Source organism: Carassius gibelio, chromosome B12 (genome assembly GCF_023724105.1).
Source record: "Carassius gibelio isolate Cgi1373 ecotype wild population from Czech Republic chromosome B12, carGib1.2-hapl.c, whole genome shotgun sequence".
Taxonomy (NCBI): Eukaryota; Metazoa; Chordata; class Actinopteri; order Cypriniformes; family Cyprinidae; genus Carassius; species Carassius gibelio.
The window spans coordinates 16,944,852-16,971,298 of NC_068407.1; the positions used below are offsets into that span (position 1 = coordinate 16,944,852).

The 26,447-nt window shown below is 37.4% G+C and overlaps 1 protein-coding gene across 1 annotated transcript in view; it reads right to left on the reverse strand.

Moving 5' to 3' along the window:
* Positions 1 to 4,541: 4,541 nt before the first annotated feature.
* The window catches only part of LOC127969180 (AT-rich interactive domain-containing protein 5B-like), a 103,193-nt gene continuing 81,287 nt past the window's right edge, over positions 4,542 to 26,447 (reverse strand). The window contains exons 9-10 of the mRNA XM_052570962.1: positions 17,398 to 17,587; positions 4,542 to 8,959 (exon numbers count right to left, since the gene is read on the reverse strand). Coding sequence (XP_052426922.1) covers positions 6,878 to 8,959; positions 17,398 to 17,587 — 2,272 coding nt within the window. The 3' untranslated portion in view covers positions 4,542 to 6,877. The remainder of the gene's footprint in view (positions 8,960 to 17,397; positions 17,588 to 26,447) is intronic.

Genomic DNA, 26,447 nt, shown 5'->3' on the forward strand with positions numbered 1-26,447 from the left:
GGGCAGAGCAGTTAATGCTTTGACTTTGACCCAAGGTTGAAACCGCTGGCTCACAAGAGTACATATCCAACTGTGCAGAATTGTTTCTTTTATGGGATAAATATTTTACCAGCATCAATCATGCAGCATTGAGTCGATTCAAGTGTTCAAATTAAACACAGTGCTTCATTTTGCCTTCCTGATATATATATAAAGATGTTTTAAAATATGAATTTAGTGATTTTGCCAGAGGGCTAATCCATTTTCACTGCTGAGACTGAGTCTTGGCTGAATATCATCAATAATGTTGATGATTAACTGCTGTTGCATTAACATTACACGTCCTTTAGATATAAGGGAAATTGAGGGCAATCATGTATCACTTATCTAATAATTTAAGCAGATTGTCATTTAAATATTAATATAATAACAATCCCTTAAAGAACCAAAGATTAAGGGTGGGGAATGGGGGTTTTATGAGTTCATATCAAAATAGGCCTTAAAGGGCTTGATTATTCTGATGAACACTACATTATGATTCATATTCCAAAACAAATCACAAAGGGAGTATGTATATGCAAATAAAAAGCTTAAGTAAAGAAAAACTCAAAATCTGTGTTTTCTGCGAACCCTCCATTATAGAATTAATCTTGTTTTCATCAATTTGTGTAAAATACATGAGCATTTACCAAGAGGTTATTTTTTCCTTGGTGACTTTTTGACTGGTGGTTTTCCTGTGGTTGATCTGAGTCAATGTTTGGAGAAGTCAGACAGATTCATAAGTAGTTTCTTTTACAAGCCAAACCAATGGAGGGAGAATGGAGTATTTCAAAAGCAGCTCCAACATTGGTTGGTAATATGATTTAAAAATGTTTGGAGAGCGCAGACCATGATCGTAACATGATAGTAAAATGATTGTAATAATATGCGGCCCATAGAGAAAGATGTTTTAACTCTTTTATTTTTTACATTTACTGATTACAGTTTGCCAGTGCATGGTGCTAGCACTCCATAAAAAGTGTCCATGGATATATTATTATTATTTTATATAGAATTTATTGTAATTTGTTTAACACTAAGATTTACAATGAGCATGCATGTGTTACAGCCTTTATTAATCTTTGCTAACATTAGTTGAAAAAAATACAACTGTTCATCGTTCATGTTTATGTTAGCTCATGTTAACAAATAAGACCTTATTGTAATGTGTTACTAATATGATTAGTAGTACTATCTTTGCATATTAGTCCCAGTGCTGCATTTTATAACCTTACTCATGTCATTTTTATGGACTTTATAATGAAATTAATTGATATTGTTTATAACATGTCTTAAAACTAGAATATTACTCGTTAACACTGGAAAGTTCTAGGCCCCAATCACTTACAGTATATGAGGTTACTCAAGGTTCTGTTATTGGCCCTTTTTTAATTTTCTATTTCTATTCCCTTTGTATTTCCCATAAACACAATATTTCACTATGTGACTACAGCACTTACAACACAGTGTATCTTGCATTGAAATATGATGGTAATTACCCTTACAAGTCTAATTTGGGTTGCTTTGAGAAAGTTAGATATTGGGTAACCACTAATGCTCTATAGTTAACTGACAAAATTTGTCAACGGCATAGCTAACTATCCTCTCCCAAAATATATAAGCTACACTCATACTTATGAGTTGTGTGCAACTAAACTGAGCTTAACTAAAATATACTTTATGAATATATGATTTACAACGTTAAAAAACTGCAAAGACAACCACAAAGTGAAGCAGTATATTGTAGTGGGATGAATAGTTGGCTGTATAGTGCACAGGCCAGCAGATTGAAGAGCACAGCTGCTGCTGAGGGTAGAAGCTCACACAAACAGCTGTGCCATCAGGACAGACAAACAATGAACTGCATCCACTCTGAACAGCACTCTAGTTATTGTTCATTAGTCTGCTTAAATAGTGATAAGGCACACATTTTAATCTTGTGTCACTGCAATTATAGTTAATATTGACAAATTAACTATACCTTAAATTGCAGAGGTATAACAGAGCCTGTTATTGGATTAGGTTTTATATAACAGGTTTAGTCAAGGCTTGCATTTTATGGCTGCTGAAGCTAACCACTGATTTTATCATTTGTTTTTCAGTTCAAATTGTTGTATTTCAGCAGGGACACTGTGCTTATTTTCACATTTAATTTGAGGAATATATAAAAATAAAACAATAAATTAATTAATTAAAAAAAAAAAACATTAAAAAAAACATTTTCTAGCAGTTGTAGGTTTATGCTTATGTCTTAAATGCTTTTAAGTGTTCTCCTTTGGCAGGCAGGGGGCGCTCTGCTCAAGCTCAGCGGTGCTGCAGATGACATCCAGCAAACTGATGATTCTTTGTTTATTGAATTCTTATTTGACATTGTACTGTACACGTTCTCTCACTCTATGCACTTACTTAAATTTTTTTACTGTTGAGTCCGACCATGCAAAAGTAATTTGTCTTTATGCACGTGCACATAGGTTTATGTGCAAAGGATTTATTTCTGTTTTAATACTTTGAAGGAGTGTAATGGTTCAGTTGCACAGATTGAAACCTCTTGGGTTAGCACTTGTGGAGGATGGGAAACCAACATATTTATGATTGTGAACTCACAGTCTGATTTGATTAAATGAAGGATTTCAAAAAGATATTCAATCTTATAAAGCCTCCAGAGTAAAAGGAACAATTATTTGTTCTTTAGCTTGGGTTGGGTACAAACAGACAATCAAAAATAAATGTATTGAGTTATTTGCAGTTCAATAGGATGTGTATATAAATGTAAATGTTTCAGTGTGGAAACAATTTGCGGTACAGCCAAGGCTTTCCACATTTTGCACCAAATGTGTATTTTAATCACAGAAACATTCAAAGGCAGGAAACAGAGATGGCGTCAGATGCCCTTTTCCTTCTGAGTCAACAGGCAACCGTGTCTGAGTGAGTTTGAGAAACACTTAATGGCACTCTGCCTCACGTGGTGGTTTGGGGCTGTGGGGACCAGCGCTGTTCTTACAATCATACTTTTTTTTTTTTCTCCCCATGACCAATTTCTTAACTACACTCCCAAACAGAAGTTGGTCACAGTGTCAAACAAATAACTTTACATGTCACCAGCAAGATGTACTCACAAATAATATAATTTAGATTTCAAATGGTGTTGAGAAGTTTTTCTGGGCTCCCCAAAGCCAAATTTCCACATAGAGGTCTGTAATTATGTCCTTGCCTTTTTCACCATCTATTTAATTCAACCACTGGTGGGAGTATTAAAAGCTTGGAAAACATTTGGAGTGTATTTTATTTCGTAATGAAGTGCAGTTGTTTCATGGTGAGCTTGCTATCCTAAAACTATTTATTACTAAGTGTTTTAAGTGGTACAAAAAGTTTTGCTATGCAACTTGATGGCATTTAATATTATAAGCAAAACCCAGCTGTGGAATAACTATTATAATGGCATCTATAAAAATGCTTCATGAAATATAAGTTAAATATACAGTGGATAATTTGGTCAACTGCTGCTATTTTAAGCATGCTATATACTGTATATACATATCATGTGGTAAAACACAGTGGCAGAGGCTTAAAACGAAAGTGTTTAACCTTAAAGCAGGGCGGCAAAACTGCATTCCTGCAGCAGCTAAAAGATTTAGGCCAGATTTTTGAAGTCTGAACAGTCAAGTTTGAACTCTAACCTCCAACGTGCAGCTGGCTGTGACAATCTTACACTGAAAGAGACACTTTAAGTGCTCTTGACAAACAGTCTTATTATGGGGCCACAAAATTCCCAGTGCTCATTACAATTATAATGAACAGGGTAAACTAGAGCAGATGTGTCCTAGTACAGTGCTTTTTCAGTGTTTGCTTGAGTACTTTGGGGCAGTGTGAAATTCTCTGCATGGCTGTGTTATGTAGATAAACATTTGTTTTTTTTGTCAGTACATATATATTACAAATGATGTTTCATAGTTTAATCCATAGTTATGTCCAGTACTCTACACTCTTTTTGTGTAGCCGAAGGTTATGGCATAAAGTATGCAAGAGAAATAGGCTTAGTTATTGCATTAATTTAGTACAATCACTTATTCATTTACGTTCACCATAAAATGTAATTTATAACCACAATTTAAAGGCCCAAGGTGAATAATATGTAAAACTTTTTGTAAAACACAAAATTAGATATTTTGAAGAATGTCCAAACTTCTTTTTTTAATACAGCGAAAGTTTAAAGGGACAGTTCACTCCAAAATTTAAATTCTATTATCATTTACTTAGCAAATAGCAAAAAAAATAAAAAAAATAGCAAATTTTATGACATCCTTTCTTCTGTGAAACACCACTTGTGGAATATGGCTGCTTTTGCCAATACAATGACACATTGGACCCTGCTGACTTTAATTATATGGACCAGGGTTGGAGCAAAATGAATGATGACAGAATTTCCATTTCTAGGTGAACAATCCTTTTAAGATGACTATTATTTTTCAGTTAAAAAATAAAGTAGCTTGGCAGATATTATGAAAACATGCATCGATAAACTGTTGTATTAAGTTATAAAACTGTTTATTACTCATTACAAAATGTTACATAGCAACCTTGAGTGTTACTCCAAACGTTGTTGGAGTAAATACATTTCTTGAAGTTTAGTTTCTACTACTAATACATCAAAAAAAAAAAAAAAAAAAAAAAGAAAGAAAAATTTATATAATTGATTACCCCTAGGAGAACTGTGTGTTGCTTTTCAAATTTTCTTGGTACTTTCCCAAAATCTTTTGTGCAAAGAAATCATGCTTTTTTAATTAAAAATTATTTTCTGGCAAGTGTCACACTTCATTTAATATAGACGCAAATTTGCCTGCTGCCAACACTTACAGATCTAAAGTTCAAACAGTATCTAAAAGTTTTACGGTTAGCTATCCTTAAACAGAAACTTTTGGAAAAGCCTGTGTGGGCTTATCTAAGTGCTCCTAAAACATGTTTCCCCCAAATGTAGATTTAAATTTCAGTTTTATCTCCTGATAAAAAAGTCCTCTGAGTAAGCAAGCACAAGTGTACACCAGCAAATACAAAACTCACTTTCTGACACTTAAGTAGTCCTGTATTTTATCCTCTCACCGTCCAAAATCGCTCTGTAGCGCCGCAGTTCAGAGCAATCAGAAATTACAGTAGTGAGTGGACATGATACAAAATGCATTCAGTTTGTGAAGGTTATGTACAAGCACCTCGGTCCTACATTTGAAAAAACCCATTCCACATTGCTCTGTTGATTAGGAGCGAGTTTGGCTGGGCATGAGACGAGCTGATAGGGAGCCAGCAGACAGTGGTCAAAGAAGCCTGTGAAGCACATTGTATCACTGACATTTAAGATTCCTTCAAGGAAAGCTTAGTTTGTTTTATTTACATGTAACTGTGTAACACTCCAAACTAGGGCTGTGCAAAAAAATCGAATGCGATTTTAATGCACATCTCATCAGTAAAGACGCTCCTGTAATTAGAAGTATATCTCCAGCACGTGCGTTCAGATCATGGTTGCCAGGTTTTCACAACAAATCCTGCTCAGTTGCTTCTAAAAACTAGTCCAAAACTAGCCCAATCGCATTTCCAGGAGGTTCCCCGATGAAAAATTGCTTTCCGGGGTAAAAATGTAAGTTTTATGGCATGGTTGCCTTGGTAAAATTTGCATTTTAGGTGCTAAATATCACGTTATTCGTATTGTCGCTTCGACCCCCGGACATGAAAAACAACCACAGATTTGGCAACACTGGTTGACATTTACTACACCGAGCCTTAATTCACTGACAATCTACACAAAATCGATTTTAAAATCGGTGGCGATTCTTTGTCGATTTTGTGTTAGTTGTCGGTAGACTACGGCTCTGTGTAGTAACTGCCACTCCACCTGAACCAGTGTTGCCAAGTCTGCAGTTGTTTTTCATGTCCGTGGTTTGAAGCAACCCCAATACCAATAACGTGATATTTATCCCCTAAAATGCGAATTTTACCAAGACAACCATGCCAAAAAAGAAACTTATATTTTAACCCCGGGAAGCAATTTTTGTATCTGGGAACCTCCTGGAATCGCGATTAGTTTTGGACTAGTTTTGAGAAGCAACAGGGCAGGATTTGTTGTGAAAAAATGGCAACCCTGATCTGAACACACGTGCTGGAGATATACTTCTAATTAAAGGAGCGTCTTTACTGATGAGATTTGCATGAAAATCGCATTTGATTTTTTGCACAGCCCTACTCCAAACTGCAATACTTGGGTCTCTTTTTTGCGTCTGTATCAAATGTGATATCTCATTGCTTAACCCTTGTAGCATTGAAAAATAAACATATAAAACTACCACACTGTTACATAAAAAAAAATAATAACAACAGCAACAAAAACATACAGTCAAGAGCAAAAACTGGAAAAGGTCCAACATTTACCCAGGCAGCTCTTGCGTTATTGTATCATAGTGTTTCAGATAAAAGAGCTCTCAGAATGGACTGAAATAGCACTGTCCCATTGCACTGATTTGTCACTCGACTTTCCTTTGGGTGCCTCCGTGAACATCATGCCCATCTCCACTTGGGCACCTGTGCCAAGGCAACATGTTTTCGAACAAGCCAACTGACGCTTTCAAACAGTGCGGTGAGAACAAGCCACGATCAGCCCAGTTGGCCCCTGTTCAAAGAAATGTGCAAATCATAAACGTGAGTGGCAAGAAGGTAAATAACAGAAATAACTGCTCCCGTGTTAAAGCGTTTATAAAACACTGCTATTCGCTGGATACATTGTGTGCCCATGCTTGATGGGATTTTCTGGGGAGCATCAAGTCTGAGTTAAGCATGGGCTGTGTGGGTCCGGCCAGGGAATATCAGACTATGTCACCTAGGAAAGTTTAGTGCTGGGATGCACTGAAGAGAGTTGAGGGGGACTGAAAGCTGGCTGGGGGTGAAGGGCTGACATGGGGTAGAGGCCAGGGTGCAGAATGTCCCCGTATGAGGTGCCCACTTGGTGCCTGTAAATGTGAGCAGGATTGGCAGCCAAGAACTGTCTTTGCATCATTAAGGAATGAATCGCGAAGGGTGGCATGAGGGGTGACAGAACAGCCTGGTTCTTCAAGTACTGCAGTGGATGGGAGTAACTTGGGGTAACATGGGAGCCCAAGCTATCACACATGTCCTGGACCTGAGATACAAATGTCCCTGGATACAGCCCTTGGAACAGGTGGGAGTGCCAGGGGATCTTGTGGCCTTCCAATGAGTAACTGCTGATTTGTGCAGTGTGAGTTGGTTCTGCCGGCTTCATGGACTCACTGTCAGCCTCCGGTGTCCTTGGTTTCCCTGGACCATCTCTTTGTTTTGAGCAGTGCAAGGGTGTCACAGCCCGGATCTTCTTCTCCGACGGTGCGTTTTCCAAATCCTCAAGGGTCCTTTTCAGTGGCCGTGCAGTGCAGATGTTCTGCGGGCTGCTTTTGGAGCTCAGAATGGGCCGAGCCATCTCATCGATCTTGTAACCCAAAGTCTCTTCTCCCCTGCTGTTGTGTGCTTTCTCCATGACCTTTGAGTGAGATTCGGTTACCTTTTTAGATGTGGATACGCTCATAGGAGGAACACGACAGGCCCTAGGATTGTAGTCTATGCTTGAACTCTGACTGTTGCCTGCTTGAAAGAGAGAGGAGTTTTTAATGTCCTGCTGTATTGTGGGATGTGGGATGCCACAGAGAGAGGATGTGGAAAGAGGCAGTTTGTGTGGAGAGGGTTTTGGGAGACTCAAATCAGTTGGTTGCTCCTCTGTTACCCTTTCTGCAGGAGGTCCCTTTTCTTTCTGACTTAGCCGGGCACTGTAATTCAAACCCACATTGTCGGGATGCTGGCTTGGGGGAAAGCCCTGGGCGGTCTCACAGTCCCGAGGGTACATGTCTCTGCTAAGGTACTTGCTTATCTGCTCCTTGCTCAGGTGGTGCTCGGTTTGTCGGCTTAGATTGTGAAGGTGAGGTGATGAATAAAAGTCACTCAGGAAGCTGGGAGCCTGGCCAGGACGAGGCATCTCAGCAGATTTCTCCATGCTGGAATGGGGCTCAGCCCTTATAAGGTATGGCTCTCTTATCAAGGTAGGCTGTGGCTGGGGTATTGGTTCTCCCTCATTACACCCCTCTTTCAGAGAGCACTCTGTTGAGGACCTCCTGTCCTCGCTACCTCTGGACTTGAAACCTTGAGCATGCTGGATAACTGATGGCCGTTTGATCACCATATTGGTCTCTGCAGCGGAAGGAGTCTGGGAGCTCTGCTGTCCAGAAGATGACCCTTCTGTACCACTGCCGGACAACCTCCTACTGACTAATGGAGGTGGTGGTCCGTATGGGTAATTATTATGCAGTCCTGTTCCACTGACTTGGGACAGCATCTTCTTCTTAGCTAATGGGGACATGATGCCAGGATTACCCCTAGGGTAGAGGAGGGGATTAAAACTGAAGCAGGTGTCTTCTTTTTTAGGGGGGTCAGCTCTATCGATTGGGATTTCTGGAGATATGACGGGTTTCTGCTTTAGAGTGGGCAGCACCATTCCCACCTGGTTTTGGCCCTCTTTTGGCTTAGACTGTTCAACATTTGCAAGGGCACCCGAAGGCACCTTGTATTCCAGCATCCCATGCTGCCATTGCTCCGGTGTGTGAGAGTTGGGGAGAGGATGACCTTGGTGCAGCGGCATCGTGGCAACAGGAAACACGTCACAATCCTCTGATTTGAGTGGTGCACAATCTTGTGGAAGTGAGGGTAACACATTCCCATTTGCATGCTCATATGTATTATGGAGCACAGGTTGATCTTCATCCTTGGTGACTAGTTGTACACTTTCATCTTCAGAAATAGGACTCTTTGCTTCTCTGTCCATCTGGGTTAGAGCCTGGTACTGCTGGCTATCCTGCTTCTCCAACAGCATCTCCTGGAGCTGTTCTGTGTCCTCCATCCCCTATAGACACACAGAAACACACTTAATGGTGGAATTACACAAAGAAACTGGACAAGCATAAATTGAAATATTATTTAATGTAATTGTATTTTTCAGTTAAATTATTTAATTTGATAACATATAATAACATTATTATAATTTAATTTATAGATTAAATGTAAGATTTGAAATGAAAGTATTAAATTTGTATAAAATATAAAAAACACTCCAATTTATGTCACAGCTGATAGGAAACTGATGAGAAAATTGCTTAAGCAAAAAAAAAAAAAACACATGCGCGCACACACACACACATACACATACACACACATACATATATATATATATATATATATATATATATATATATATATATAAATGAACAATGCAGAGCTAATTGACAATTTATCACAGTAGAGAAACTATAACGTATATTTTCTACCTTATTCTGTGCAGAAAATTTAAAAATTATGTTTATAGTATATAAAACAATCATAAAATTGTCATTAGGAAAAAAATTATAGATTAAAAAATGATTCATTATTTTCCAGCAGTGTATTTTATTTCTTACAGCAAATTCAAAGTTATATGATCATGTGTGATTTGCCCCCTGACTAAGCTTTTAAAAGAATTTAGTGGAAGCATTTAAATAATGTGAATGTACTTAAAGAATGCAGAATCAAATCATTATAATCAAATCAAATCAATTTTAATTGTGAACTCTTATTGCATTTGAAATTTAAACATTCTAAATTAGCAAATATTGTCCTTAAATCGAATCAAAAACCTATGAATCGTGAATCAAATTGAATCGCTGTCTACCCAAAGTTTCACATCCCTACTTTCTAGTGATTCGGAAAAACACTTGAAGAAAGATGCCTCGGTTTCCTAATCACCTGCATGAACATGCCATAGTCCTGCTGCAGGGAGGCATGAGGACTGCAAACATTGTCAGGGCAATAAACCACTATCCACAATCTAAAATGCCTAAGACAGTGCTACAAGGAGACAGGAAGGACAGATGATTGTCCTTGCAGTGGCAAATCACATGTAACCATATGTCCCCCCCAGATCTTTTTGAGAACTCTGCTTTGGTGGAAGAGCAGGGAAACATCTCACAGCAAGACACACGAACACGAGGATGAGATGCACTATAGTATTTAAAGCAGCTTGTTGCCACACAAGATGCTCACTGTAACTTTTGATATTGATGTTTCTTTTGTCTTTATTATCATTATTATTATTATTTTTTATCAAGCTTATTGTCAATATAGCTCTAATGACCGCAGACTGATGATAACTTCATAACGACTAATACACACTCTCTCTTCTCCTTCTCTCCACTCTCGGAGATGGACGTTTCCAAACTTATCGTTTCCAATCATACTACTACTATTCCACTTGATCCTATCCCCACTCACCGCCTTTAAGCTATTTCTTCTTAAGCCATACCTTCACTTACTCCCATTATTAACAACACTATTCACTCTGGTACATTTCCCAAAGCATTTTAGCAGGCTTGGATAAGACCACCACTTAAAAAAAACTTCTCTAAATGAAAAGTCGAGTCGAGTCGTGACCAACTCTCTATTTATCTTGTACAGAACAACCTCCTGTATGGCAACCAATCTGGCTTCAGAAGGGGCCACTCAACTGAGACTGCCCAGCTCCAGGTTAATGAAGCCCTGTGACTGGCAAGAGCAGCTTCCAATTCCTCAGTACTCATCTTGCTGGATCTCTCTGCTGCTTTTGACAGTTAACCACCAGATTCTCCTGTCTACCCTTAGAATGATGGGCATCTCTGGAACCACACTCCTGTGGTTCAAGTCCTACCTCTCAGGTAGGTCCTTCAGGGTGTCTTGGAGAGGTGAGGTTTCTAAGTTACAGCTTCTTGCTACTGGGGTTCCTCAAGGCTCAGTGCTTGGACCACTTCTCTTCTCCATCTACATAACGTCATTAGGATCTGTCATTCAGGAGCATGGCTTTTCTTATCATTGCTATGCTGATGACACTCAACTTTACTTATTCCGACCAGATGATCTGACGGTAGCTGTTCGCATTGCAGCCTGTCTGAGAGACATTTCTAGCTGGATGAAGGACTATCACCTGCAGCTCAACCTTACTAAGACAGAACCTGCTTGTGGTTCCAGCATTCATGGGTTTATCTTCCCCAAAAGAGTAAACATAGGGCTGCTCGATTATAGCAAAAATCATAAACACGATTATGTGGGAGCAATATGACCAACACTTTATATGAGTTATTTATTTAAAGATGATGATACATATCAAATATGCATTTCATGTAAATGAGGTTGCTATGACATTGTAGAGACCAGCGGAATTTCATACAAACAAACAAAAAGTCCTAAAAACTATTGAAAATAATTAAACTGTCAGTAATAAAAAAGCAAAAGACAAATACAATAGAATTAAAAAATACAAATGAAACAAATTGTTTTAATGTTTTTTTTATGCAACTCTCAAACAGTTTATGGCCTACTACAGAAATTAATAATCAAATTTAAAATAAAACAGCAGTCTTCATTGTTAGAATTAAACTTATTGTTTCTTACCAAAGCTACACAAATCCTTCTCTAAAGAGCAGTGTGTGATTATGAATTTGTCTTTTGTTTAATATTAAGCACACAGTCGCAGCAGGAAAATAGCCCACTGTCACTTTAAGAGCCGATCTGATCCAATTTACCTTTACTCACATATTTCCAACTAAATTAATAACTAATTAATAATTAATTAATCAATAATTAATGCTCATCTTGTCAGTAAATCCGGTTCTCTAAAAAGCGGTAAATTCCTTCACGTGCATGATTTCACATAGAGCAGCGTTTACTACACAGAGCCGTTGTTAACTGACAAGCTGCGCAAACCCACGCTGATAATGAATGTGAATTTGCACAGCTGGTCAGTTAACAATGGTTAATAATTCATTAATTATTGGCCGATATTTATCGTGCACCCCATAACGAGTTCTACTGACTGATCTATATATAATCAATCTCTATTATAGATCAGTGGTTCTATAGTATTTTGTCGCGCCACTCGCATTCGGTGTAGACACGGTGTTAGGAATGGTTAGTAGTTTTCCCTTATAAGAATTCAAGCTACAAGTTTCTTGTTCCTTATAAGTCTCCCTTATAAGGAGAAACCCTACACACAAACTAGCTGAAGAATGCTGTGAGAACAGCATCTACATGCTAAAGGCCAACATCAAAGTATTTTTCAAGAGATGCGCAAGTTGTGTGCATCAACAGATGACCTTGCGCTTACTCACACCAGGAGCTGAGCTGCAGGTTTAAAGCTGATACCTAAATGCTTCTGCAACACTAATCTCTCTTCTCTTTAACACAAATGAAATAAAAGATGAGGTTGTGCAAGCTTTGCATCATTTCAGAGCTGAACAAATCTATGCCAAAATCCTCTAAATGCAGTATGCTTAAATGAGAGTAGAAAACAGTGTCAGCATGATTGCATAAAAGAGACCGCCGACACCTGCTGCCATCTTCGTGATCCAGAACATGATGCAAGTTTTGCACTTTGGACAGACTTCACATGTCTCTAATGAGCAGATGCTTTCCGGAACTTCAGAGTGTTGACAGCGGTGCAGATGAGAGGCATGCACCGCCCATCCATTCATTATCAGTGTTGGAGGAAGAGATGCACAGATGTTTGACATCAGCTGGTGTCAAATAAAAGGCTGGCTCATCTCTTTCACTCCATTTCCTCACTCAACCAAGATGAATGTGTAACTACACGTGAATAACCACGTAAATACAAAACATTATACATTGTAGAGACAAATTTGTCTCAAATTGTTTTTGCAGGCTTAAAAGTAGCATGATTGCCTTCATCTACTATCTGACAACTTTTGAGCACTATTTTATGGTAATTTTTACTGTGGGACCTAAATGTGTATGATAATGATACTTTTGTACCAAGCTGATGCACACATGAATAGTCAAATGCTCTGCTTGTCCTTAATGCTTGGCGAGGCATTAATGTAAACACAGTGAATGTAAACAGACAAAAAAATGTATAAAAATAAAAAATCATATGTGTGTCCAATACAGGATCGATATATCATTAGGTCTTGTAGTGTAAATGAAGCCTAATAGACCTGTCTCTGTGTATTATGTCAGACTCTGACTGCGTAATGTCGGTATTCATTTCTTATGATACTGTGCAATTATTGGAGACTTTGCTCATAATACCATTGCTATTATTATCTCATCTTGAACAGTTATTTAAATAAGCTAAAGCAATGCTTATTATTAAACATTATTGTCGTCATGATTCATGATCATTTTTCTACAATACTTAACTGAAGGCTACACATCGTCAGTGTTACATTCAGGGGTGCACATAAGTGGTCCCCAGGTCCGCATGCGTGACCAAAATAAAAGATATGCTGTAAAAATATGTTCTGACATCGCATTTGTGTACCGACATAAAAATAATTGTATTTAATAATAGGCCTATCTTTTAATTTTAAATAGTATTAACACACATTATTATTTAGTTGATTATTTTATAAAAAAAAACTAAATAAAGTGTAATAATATTCTAACTATTATTAATACATTTTTTATAGTTATATTCAATGAGTCACACTATATGCAGTGTGAGGACCAAACCAAATCTCCAGGTTCTCTTATGAGAACCAGGCTGGAAAAAAAATATGTGCATCCTGGTTATATTATTGATTTACTACTTTAAAAAAATATATATATATTTTAGATTAGTTTGTATTTTTCTATGTATTTTGGCATTTTTTAAGATGCATTTTTTTATCTTTATTTTAACAGGACAGATCAGAATTGACAGGAAGTGAAGTGGGAGAGAGAGGAGGGGTGGGATGCAGAAAGGCTTTTTAAAAAAATAAAAATAAAATAAAATATCGGCACCCTTGGTAAATATGAGCAAAGATGGCTGTTAAAATGAATCTGCCTCGTTACTTTTATAAAGGTTGTTATGTAATAAATGTTTCTGTCAAATACATGTTTGGACACAATTATTGGCACCCCTAGAAAATCTTATGAGTAAAATATCTCTGAAGTATATTCCCATTCATATTTACAATTTTGAGCACTTCAGGGTGATTATGAACATGAAATTATGCAGCCATGGACAAAAGAAATATAAATAAGAGGGAAAGCAAATTCCCTTAATCATCCATCACAATGAGAAAAAACAAAGAATATATTTCTGATGTGCAGCAAAAGATAATTGAGCTTCACAAATTAGTGAATTAGTGAAGTGGCTTTAAGAAAAGAGTTAGAGCAGTGAAAATTCCCATTTCCACCATCAGGGCAATAATTAAGGGGTTCCAATTAACAGAAAATGTTACGAAACTGCCTGGAAGAGGACGTGTGTCTGTATCGTCCTAATTCACGGTAAGAAGATGAGTTTTGAGTGACTCTTCAAGGATCACAGCTGGAGAATTGCAGAAAATAGTTGAGTCTCGGGGTCAGAAAACCTTAAAGAAAATTGTCATTGTGGTGTTGTCGGGGGACTCTTACTGCGAGAATCATGTGACGTCATCGAGAAAAACTGGATAAATGGCTCCGAGACATAAATGGCGTTCTCTCTCTCTCTCTGTTGCTCCGCTTCCCATTCTCCAGCATCTCTCATCGCCTCTTGGAGGCGGTTTTGTTTGTTTTATGTTAAGCTTAAGTTTAACGAATAAATTTGTGTTCTGATCTTTGGTATATTTCTTTCTTCTCAGTAGCGGGTAGTGTATGTATTTATTTATTAGTTCACATTTGATTATTTAGTAAGAACTGAGCGAGGGAAGCAGATGTCCGGAAGACTCACCTGTTTTTATTTTTATTTCAGTAGTCAGGTAAGAACTTTATTCAGAGAACAGGTGTAGTTAGGGGACTGTTTTCGTAGCTTCCATACCCGTGAGCTGATTGTTTTCTTTATCATCCATTAGATTGTTTTTTTTATATATAAATATTATTTGTGAATGTTTGATTTGAGTTCGGTTAATTAAATAGAGGCGTCTTGGAACTCGCATCAGGGATTGTGATTCTTTTTTTATATGTGTCTTCTGAATTCACCGGCCTTGAAATGGTTATGGGCCGTAACAGTATTAGAGAAAAACATTTATCTCATAATGATATTTCCTCCCATTTTAAATTCCCCATCCTGTGAATGCAGGTCTTTAACCTGCGGTGTCGCTCTCTCTATTGCATGAACAAGTTAACAGGAATGTCTTAAGGCCCCAAGCAGTCAGTGACTAGCAGACAAAATTAGCCAGCCGTAACGCGACATGACCACCCATTGGCTCAACGCACGTCATTCAACAGCATTGACTGTATTTGGTACCTGAGGAAAGCTTGATCTAACAGCGTTTAGCCGTTTACAATGCAGAGCAGCACCCCTGTATCTGTACATGGCCTGATTATACTCCACTAACATGCCGGCCCCCAAGACAACTCCCAGCATCTCTCTCTCCAAATTTCCTCTCTGAGATCTATAACTCTACTTTAAGTGTTCTTTTTTTCCTCTTTTCGGCGCTCCAGTCCTGTCATATCGGCTCTGCTTCAAACAGAGAGTTCCATTTTCATTTTCTGCCTTGTACAATGTACAATCAATTATCTGGAGAGGCTTTTCAAATTACACAACATACCAGACAGATGAGCTAGGCATGCAGCTGGAAAAGAACCTACAACAGGCCTTTTTGTTTCCACACTATAACCTATTACTCATTTCATGTGCTGTGGAAATGAATACGGACCGCTTAACGGCTTTGAAATGTGTCTACATTTGACAATTCGAGAGAAATTTTCAAACAGCCCTTTCATCTTCTCTGTAATCATTTGCTTATTCATGTGAAAATAATAACTCAATTTTCATTCCCTTCCACAGCATTGCTCTCCTTTTTTCATATTATGCTTAACTGGAGAGACAATTGCAAATCACCATAGATTTATTGACTTTTAGGGATAAAAATAAGTGCATGGTTTCTATAAAAACAAAACTGCAGCATGCACTGACCCATTGCATTTTGGTTTCAAAGACGTGATGGGTAAACATTTCCACTGCAGCTGCTCTGTGCACAAAATGTCTTGGCGATTAACAGAAAAAAAAGACAGAGAGAGAGAGCACTGTCATGATTTCCTCCACAATTCATCTCTTTCAAATTGATTTGTGAACAAAACTCAAAGGGAGCTTATGGAAAATGGAACTGGGGGAAACCTGCAGTCCAGAGATTCATAGAAAATAACAGAATCGGGCACAGCTTATAAATCACCTGCAGTCAGTCAGACAGACAAATAGCATTTGATTTCCATGCTGTACTGCAGCGGTCAGAGCTTCCGAATCGGCCCAAATAAATATGTTAAAACCAGCTGCTCCTGACAGCGCTATTCTCACACGTCTGTGACAGCTTATTTGTTGAGAAGAAGAAAGGCACCCTGCCTGAAGTGGTCTGTCATGGTCGTTCTTCCAGCCAATTTTTTAGGGACCAGACACTTATTGTATCTGTATTATTATTCTGCATTTTCTGCACTCAACTCTATGATAGTCTTAAGAAACCATGCACACTGGACAGGAATATCCACCACTTGTGGAAAGTTTGAAAGAAGTTCTTCTGCTCCCCAAGACTACACTTATTTGATCAAAATATACAACAGTTATATTGTGAAGAACTGTTTTCCATTTTAATATATATTTTAAATGTTTTTTTATTTTATTTTTTTAATCGCAAAACTGAATTTTCAGCATCTTTACTATTACATGTGTTACATGATACTTCAGAAATCATGCTTATTATTTATGTTCAAAACCGTTTTGCTGTTTAATATTTTGTGGAAACTATTATACAGTACCATTTAAAAGTTTGGAGTAAAAAAAAAGATTTTTTTTTTTTTTTTTTTTTTTTTTTTTAGCAAGGATGCACTTTAAAAAAAATAAATAAGCAAAAACAACATTATAACAATAACCATTTATAATAATTGAGTGCCAATATCATTTGATAACAGATAGAGTATTGATGCTGAAAATTCAGCTTTGCCCTCACAAGAATATATATATATATATATATATATATATATATATATATATATATATATATATATATAAATTAAAATATTAAAATACAAAACAGTTATTTTGAACTGTAGTAATATTTCACAGTATTAAATTAAAATTAAATGTATGCAGATGCTTTTATCCAAAGCGACTTACATTGCATTCAGGCTATTAATTTTCTCCTAACATACTGTTTTTGTTGAGCCTTGATGAGCATAAGAGACTTTCCAAAAAAAAAAAATCAAATGGTTAACGTATCTAAAGCCAATTTTGGCGCTACTAGTCACTCAAAAGTTTAAGCCCCATTGGAGATTTTGATGACATACAGTTCTGCTATTGATGTGCTTGGCACTGGTAATGTTTGTTCTGCATCTAAACAGGCTACAAGGACACAATGAAAGACTGACCGGCTCTGGCACTGGAGCTGAGGCGTCTTTATCACTCAGAGGTTTTTGTTCATCCTTTGGCCGCTTCATGGCCGGCATCTTTGTTTTTACAATGCCCTCCTGAGCACTCCCCTCTTGTTTGCGGGGTTTGACGGCTGGAAGGGGTTTGTCTTCCTCTCCTTTAGTAAATCTCTCATAGGGTAGGATGAGCCTAAGGAAAAGGAGGAAGTGATACAGGTTAGCAGAATCAGACTGATTCATCATCTGTTTGCACACTTTAAACATTCCTGCCTTCTTCCTCAGCTGTTAATAATAATAACTGATATCCTTGTTTCCTGAAGGCTTTATCTGTCATCCTAGATAAACTGAAAATGACTCATGAAACAACAAGAAACCTCTCTTTCCTGTGAACTGATGTTACAGTAAATGTGGTTTTTGTTCACAATAGATGACTGTTTTTCCATAAAATAATTTGAACCCTAGGGGCTTGTAAAAAATATACTCTCTTAAAGGGGTCATATGATGTTATTTAAATGTTCCTTTCTTTTTGGAATGTTACAAGCTGTTTGAACCCAATGAGATATTCTTTATAAAAGTTTAGACTTGTTCACACCCTCCTAAAATGCCTTGTTTAAACACGCCCCCACATGTCTATGTCACTGTGTGGGAAGATTTGCATAGCACCGCCCAAATTTTCACGCATAGAAATAAGGCGTAACTTTGATTCTTGCTGTAGTATTGTTGCCGCCAGGTTGTGGAGATGGCGTTTCATTGTGAAAGCGAAGCTACTTTGTTTGGCCTTCCAAAAGAGGACTAAACTTGAAATCAGTGGTTAAGTTGTATTTAAATCACTGTTCCAGAACAGTTCAACCCAGATATTCAGATGTGTGCAGCACATTTTATGGAGGACTGTTTCCTGGGAGAGAAGCCTACAATGAGTGTACAAAATGCGGAAAATAATGTGTTTTTTGAACCTTAAACTGCATAAACGCATTTAATTACACCAAATACTAATACTTTTCACCGACTTCATATGACCCCTGTAAAACACACTTTTAAAACTCACTAGATAATTTTTTACTTACGTTTTTAAAATCACCGTTCAACGTGATAGAAATTTAATTATTATATACATTAATGACATTTCAATAAAATTGTTAATTTGCCATTCTAACTTAGGCTTATATTTAATTGCTAGAACTAAAATATAAATATTAATTTGCTAATTTTGCACAATATTTACTTGTGCCAAGAATGCTCTTCACTGACACTGTTGCTAACTTAAATTATCAAACAGACAAAAATTAGGGTTAGGGTGAAAATGTCATCTCAATTTAGGAAAGGTGGTAATTTTTTAAAAATAAAAATAATTTTCACACAATAATTAATTGTTTGTTTACATCTCTCTTTATTTTGATTGCCATGGTTTATAAAAATAAAATAAATACATTTAAAATGTGTAATGCCACATTTGAAAATACAGTTTTCTAAATACAGTACACATTTCTGATCTCACTGTAACCAGTTCTATCAAGCATCAAATTTATGCATTTAATTTGTAAAAAAAAAAAAATCTGTTACATTTGAATATACATCACAATATTGAATAAAATATATTTTCTCTAATTCAGTTTCATTATTAATTTAAGATTAAAAGTCAAGGTTTTAGTCAGAGAAAAAAAACAAACAATACAATTTATATAAAAGAGGCAACAATAAATAATAAAGTCAAGTTAACAGTTTCCAAAAAAGTCTGAAGTAAAGCCCTGTTCATGTAAGTGAACACTCAGCAACTGGGGCATAAAAGTTTGTTAACACAATCAAAGCCAAGATGACAGTAGATATGAAATTATGATTTACTTGAGAATGTTATTGGGGGTGGAGGATGTGCCTTTCTACTCTTGTAGTTTGAAGTTTTTATAATGTGTCCAATGTGATTAATGGGTCTGGTTGGGAACTGTTGGAGGCATACGGAATTATAAATATATCCTCTCTAGTGCACTAGTCCTAATCTAAATACATTTCACATTTCGTGCATCACGACATACGAATGCAAAAAAGGAGCAGCAGGCGAAGTTAAACATAAATAGGATGGAGATGGCCTAATGCTCTTTTTTTGTCTACAGTTTCCCTCTTTTTATTCCCTTCGTTCTTGTTTAATAAGATCTGTTGGTATCTGAAGAGGGATTCGTCTGCTTTAGTTTGTAGCCATGTGTTTACTCAACACCGGGACGTTCGGGGCTCTCAGAGGCGGGACGCACTGAGCACGCTCCGACAGGGGCTGTGCGGGAAAACTATGCCGGCTGAGGTTTGGCGGCCGGCCAGTGGCAAAGCTAAGCATGAGCCCAGAGGGAACATTCATCTTCAGATCCCATTACCAAAAGAGTTTAAACATGTTACAGCTGCTAAAAGTGGAAAACGGCTCGGTCCGTGTAGTCAAATCAAAATAGCAGGCAGCTGCCAAATACCTGATTCCCACTGTAATGTTTCACTTCATGTTTACATAATGGAGGTATAATAATGCACACAATGACTTATCTTGTTCACAGCTAATCCTCAGAAATCTCCCTCGTCTGGAACGAAAGGAGTTTTTTTTTTTTTTTCAAACCCCTGTAGAGTCCTTAGTAAAATTTATATGGGTCTTGTGATGCCCGAATTTAAACCGTGTGCAAAATGCGACATTATATTTCCCTAATATTCTCTTTCGATTAGCCTAGCTGGCGGGAAAATGGCTATCAGATGTTTCGGTTTTAATTCATGCTCTTTTATGCGAGTGAGAGTTGAGATAAGAATGGAAATACCCCCCTCCCGTCACAAGGTGAGAAGTCAGGGAATAAATCATGAATAATATCCCCACTCATTCTCTCCACATGACCATATATGGCAATAACAAGTCATCGTTCCTTTCCCATTTCAGTTCACAGCGAAAAAAACTGTAGAAACTCTTTCTTTGCAAGTTCAGCTGTGGAGTGTTTCCTCAGAGGGAAAATGTTTTTAAGAGGTTGAGGGCCTTTTGTTATTTTCATTGAGCTCAGCAACTGGCAGATAGACAGCAGTATAACTCCATTTCATACAGCCGGTAAAGGGCACGATGCCAAGAACAGGAAATATGCAATTAAATGTCTTTTTATGAGAGAGAGAGATAGAGCTAAGCAAACACAATGATTTAGTTTCAACATTGGTAGGGATACAGATATACATGCACACACACATTGCTTCTTTTGCAGTCTTAATCCATTCAAGGTTTTCTTGCAAATCTTTAGGGGGGCGGGTATGGCTGGATCGATACCGAAGCGTTGTTTTTGATACGAAGATGACATGTTAGACAACAAATAAACAGTCTAAGGTCACCGATGAAATAAAACGAGGACTATTAAATGTCAATAATATGTGATCAGTTTTTTTCGCTGTTAATGCACAATCAGTTCTTTTTAAAGCAAAGAAAACAAATCAATCTGTAAGTGTTCTGCAACTCATTTGGATGACACATTTCTTTTTTGTTATTACTATACCACATAACTGCTGTATAGAGTCATCTGCAATTTTATCTAGCACCTGAAAAAGTGAGATGAGACTAAAATCTATTTTTAAATATTACTTTTATAAAATACTGAAATGTAACAGTCTCTAAAATTAGGTGAAATGTATGTGTTGTTAATAAAATCCAAATGTAGTGTCATCTTTATTTTCTACAATATGAAAGGACAAAATATTTAATATAGGTCTACCTGCAATTTGATTTCATTTTGTTTTCATACAGATTCTCATTGCTGCTTCTTGCTGGTTCTGCACACTATATCTTTCTTGCATTGTCGCTTATAACTTCAGGTGTGGTGAAGCATAAAAAATGCCATTTGACAGTGAAGGAAAACATGATGTGCAATACCTATTTTACATTCAGTAGTAATATTACATGCAATCCAAAAAAGCTGCAAGACTGAAAGCACATCAAGGACAAGAAGTAGGTTTTCCAACAAAACAGCAAGACCACTGACAGGGCCGGCCTTCAAAATCAAAATAAACAAATGCAAAAAGGTGGGATACATTTCGGTGGGAAATGAACCGAAAACCTTCTTGATGGTCTGAACGTGTACTCACTGTGGGAGTACAAAGAAGTGCCACAAGAGCGATCCATTTACAGGACTATTTCCTCTCATGTGGCTGGAAACGAGGCTCATCCTCCTTCCTGTTCACATTCCAGACGTCTCGACAAAGATCGAATACATCCGTGAACTCGAGTTTAACCGAACAGAACCACTGCCAGTAATGTACAAGTGTCATGCTGAGTTTTTCTCCCCATCAGCCTTCACTTGTCAGTCCATTACTACTGTCCACAGCTTCACTGAAGACGGACCACTTCTGAAGCCACGGGACTCCTCTGTGAACCAAGGTTTTTCTTTTTCCCTCTCTCGCGTATAAAAATGACTATGCTATTACATTGACTCAACGAATACTTTAATATCAGACTTTACAAGAGCATCTTTTAAAAGATCCGCAAACAGATATATATATAATTTTTTACCTTCACGAAAATATTTGCATCCCCTTTTAGAGCAGCTGCAAAGTCATGAAAACGAATCAGGCCACAGTTCGCGAGCTGTCTGTAATCACAAGCTCTGTTGAAGTTATTTTGGTTCCTCTATCCAGCGCACTGACTGCTCCGGTTCATTTTTAGGCCAGATCAACATGTTTTGCAGACCCTGGCTGGGCTCAGGTGTTCTCCAAGCCCATCTCAGACGCCCGCTTCTGTGATGGAGCAGGAAGCGGCTGCTTATTTATATGAAGACTGGACATTTACTCATCACCACCTGCAGATTAAGTTGTGCATATACTCACATGTATATGCCATTTAAAACCCAGCGGAGACCCACTTTTCTGCCTTCCTTTTCTGGCCCCGTCAAAGAAAGCAAATGAGGGCTGGAATATTAATATGCGGTTCATGTCATCTGCACGTATATGACAATTAGATTTAATATGCTGCAGCCACATATTTTCTCCATCTGGCTTAAATAAAATAATTTTATTCATGAATAAGTCGCGTGTGAAGTTCCATGTGAATTTTGTCTTTAAAATAAGCATAAAGATAGTGAATACAATGAGTTTTGATAAAAAGTCCTCAAATTAAGAACTGGAATCATAAGACCACCAGTGAACTGAAAGTAATTGAAACAAAGTAAATTCACTTAGAAATGGCTAGTAAATTCCACAACTACAAGGAAACGGCAAGTAACACTTTAAAAGTTAAATAACTGATTTATAGCAGAAAGACTGAAAAGGAGTATTTTCTCTTTTATTTACAACTATGATATGCTGTTAGTGGGCTGCAGATCCTTCTCTATTTTTGTGAGATAATTTGTCCTTGAGTACATGTACTTACCCCAGATAGCACATTTAATTTCAACTTAAAAACTGCCTGAACAAATCAATATTTTATTTTAGAAATCCAAACCTGGGTTATGTTTCACCTTGAGCCTGTTCAAAAGAATCTTATAGACCGCCAAGCCATCGAATGCATCATTTTTACATGAACACCTTAATTTGTCAAAAGAAATAATAATTGAGTCACAAAGTGTCTCGTCATTAATTCAGATGCATAACTGCTTCACGAATGGTGAAGAGAATAAAGCTTCCAGTATAACGTGGGCAGATAAGGGGATCATCACAGAGAAAACCACCGTACACTTTTGTCTGTGTGCACTCCTCTCCATTAGGAAGACTGCTGAGTGGGTAATAAGATTGGGATGCAGCATCTCTCCCCCCACCGTGTCCATTCTTATATAACACTCATTTCCATAATAAGCAACTCAGAAAACATTGAACTGTTAAAATGAATCATACTTAAAGAACGCAACAATTATACCAGCATTTATGCTCCGCTGAGGTGCTGTTTTTCCTGCCACGCTTGCCCGGGGATGTGTTCCACATAAGAGACGTGGGCCACTGGAAAGCAGTGCTTATAAAAATCAAGCGGGGCAAAGAGTCAATGCAGATGTGACCGTGGTTATATAATTCTTACTGGAAGTTGATGTAAACGATGAACGGTGGATTATTTCCTAGCAGGGTGCTGTAGGGGAAGGTAATCTACAGTTGGTGTGTTTCCTGTGCAGTGGTGGCTTCTGGGCTTATGCGGGAAGAAGCTGTGCTGAGGTCAGTGGGGCTTTCCTGCATGGAGAACTGGCATTTCTGCATGTAACAGGGGGACCGTGAGGGCCTCGCTCTCGTCAGCCTTACGGCTTCGTTCGCTGCAGCTCTTAACCGCGACCACATGACCAGGGCGGAACCGAAAACCCTGCCAGCTTGCTCCTGAGCACAGTAAACTTGAGGTCAATATTAGACACCCACTGGTTTTGAGGCTGTACGCAGCTGTATGCAGTCGCACAGATGGATGGTATTATATAGACACCTTTCTAAATTTGTACGACAGACCTCATTACAACTACCAGCTGAATTACTCGAAATATAATGGCTGTAGCTGCGGTGTGAATTGAAACTGCCTAGAGTGGAAATTGCTCTGGAGACTTAATGCAGTTCTCAGTAGTGTTTCATTTAAGTATCTAGGAGAAATAAAAATAGACATAAATGAGTAAATCGTCGACGCACAGTAAGAGTATAGAGATGTACAATAAACAAAAATAGCTCAAATTACTTCGTTTTTTTCTTTTCAATTTCAAATTAATCAACACAGTCTAATTTAAAAAACAAGTCTTTCCCTACAATGTTACAAAACTCCAAAAACATAATTTTCTAAGGTGACCATACAAAAGTGTACAAAGTGAACATTTCGCGCGATTTAGAAAATCCCGACTGGATGCATTTTTTTAAGGTTCAAAAAGAGGACATGTCCGAGGAAAAGAAGTCACCCTACCTATACATACAATTGAACACGAGTGGCAGTAAAATACCAATACATTTTGATATAAATTATGATCACAGCGCAGATTATAAATTAATAATATTAACGGTTCCTTGCACAGTGCTATGTTATGACCTCAAAACACTTTTATCATAATGTATCACTTAACAAGCTCCATATGTATGGTTCTGCTAATGTAGTCAACTTGCACTGTGTTTGTGACACTGTAAGAGTCCCATGAAACACGAGTCACAAGACAAAAAAATAAATAAAAATCACTAAGACTGTAGAATTAAGTTAAAATGACATGGGTTCCTCAGCAGTGTATGTATCTGGTGTTTGCTATAGCTAACACTGTTGGATAGAGGGTTTTGTGGCAATACATTATTTTCAAATTTGATCGAGCAGTCACATAAATAACAACCAATAAAATAAAACGTTGCCAGATTCATTTTCTGGATAAAACTGAACACCCTTTTAGTGTCAATCATGGGACATTACCCTTTTAAGTGTAACAACGTAATATCATTTTGCAGAAGTGTCGCCACAGACATATTTTTACCAAAAAGCCTTTGTTGAAATTATTTTTCAAATTGGGAGAGTTCATATTAAATATTCACATTTTTGCTTGCGGTCCTTGGTGAATGGCCAATCAGAGAACAATCTGAGACTTTGGTCTCAAAAGAAACAAGTGAGATATTAAAGAGATCTTACTGAGTTACAATGAAGGAACTGAAAGTCTTATTTAATTTCTTCCACATTTATCACCGGTATATATAAAGATCTTCTCTGAAGAGTGAGTCATTCGGGATGGGAGATATTTTTCCATTTTCTTTCTAACTCCTAGAGCAAATGAGTAATATTTAACACGGCAGTCCTGTGAGCGCGGGTGCCGCTATTAGAACAACATCCTGCAATCAATACTCAGGTTTCCTCTGCCCACTGAAATAGCTCATGCACAAATAGCTCTGTTGATTTACATAAGCATTACATAATGCAATAGACTTGCATTTGGACATCCAGTGTTGCCACAGCAACTGAAAAATATACAAGTACGACTGTATCAGAAATACACTGTGAGTACAAATATACCAATGTATCATATTATGAAAACTGACACTCGACAGACATGGGAGGCTTCAGGTTTTAAGCAAGTATTAAATCATTATTAATGTGATTTGATTTATGTGCATACATTTCCCACAGCACAAAAATAAATATGACACAGGCTGTAGTTGAATCGCATGAAACCTGTCAAAAATGTCTAGAATGTCTGGCTCATATTTTTATTTTGCCGTGCACAAAGGATTTATTTATTTATGCATTGTGACATTTTCATGACAACAGCACATTTTTGAAAACTTGAGTGTGATGGGTATTTTTATTGTTTTATATATTTGTTTCTCTATTTCATTTTTATGCTTATAGATTTTTTTATTATATTATTAAAATATTTCATTTTATATTTTTAAAAACATTTGTACAAATTTTAAAAAGTCATGTAAATAAATGTATTACATTTAAATAAATTGGTTTCATTAATTGGTAACTATTCTGAGAATAATCATTTGGAAAAAAAAACTTCAAAATATCTTAACAGGCCTTTTTTTGTGATTTATATGTTGACGTTTATTTCCACACTGTGGTCTCATTTTATTAATATCGTTTTTCTACACACACAGCATTGTTTAAGATGCACTTCCGCTTCTTGGTCACAAGATGGCGCAATACCCAGCTGTGAGGCCCACAAAACAGGAAGTAAAACCGTACACTAAGAATCACAACCTCAACTGTTTCAAGTCTATTTTTAGCATGTTTGTCTTTGAGTGCTCTCGCTCACAGAGAACCGCTCTCATCTCGCTCTGCACCCCTCAGGCCACATTCCGAAATAACTAAGACAAATGGTTGTTGACATCAACAATTTCATTTTCCCATTCATCTCGTTCCACCGCTTTGGTGTTGGGGAGACGTGCCCGGGATCCGACATTACTGCTTATTAAACAAGCCGTCTGATGGAGCCTTGAGTTTACTTCCACAGAAGTGGCCCTAATGAGTGCCTGCCGAAATGCCACGAACTGTAAATTCTGACCGCCGCCGCAGTAAACGACACACACGGGCTAGATGACAGATCAGCAGGTTTCCATACCAAATGAACGTTAAACAAACAACCAGAGGCCTGTTATTAGACATAATCGAGGTTAAGGTGACCTCAAAACAG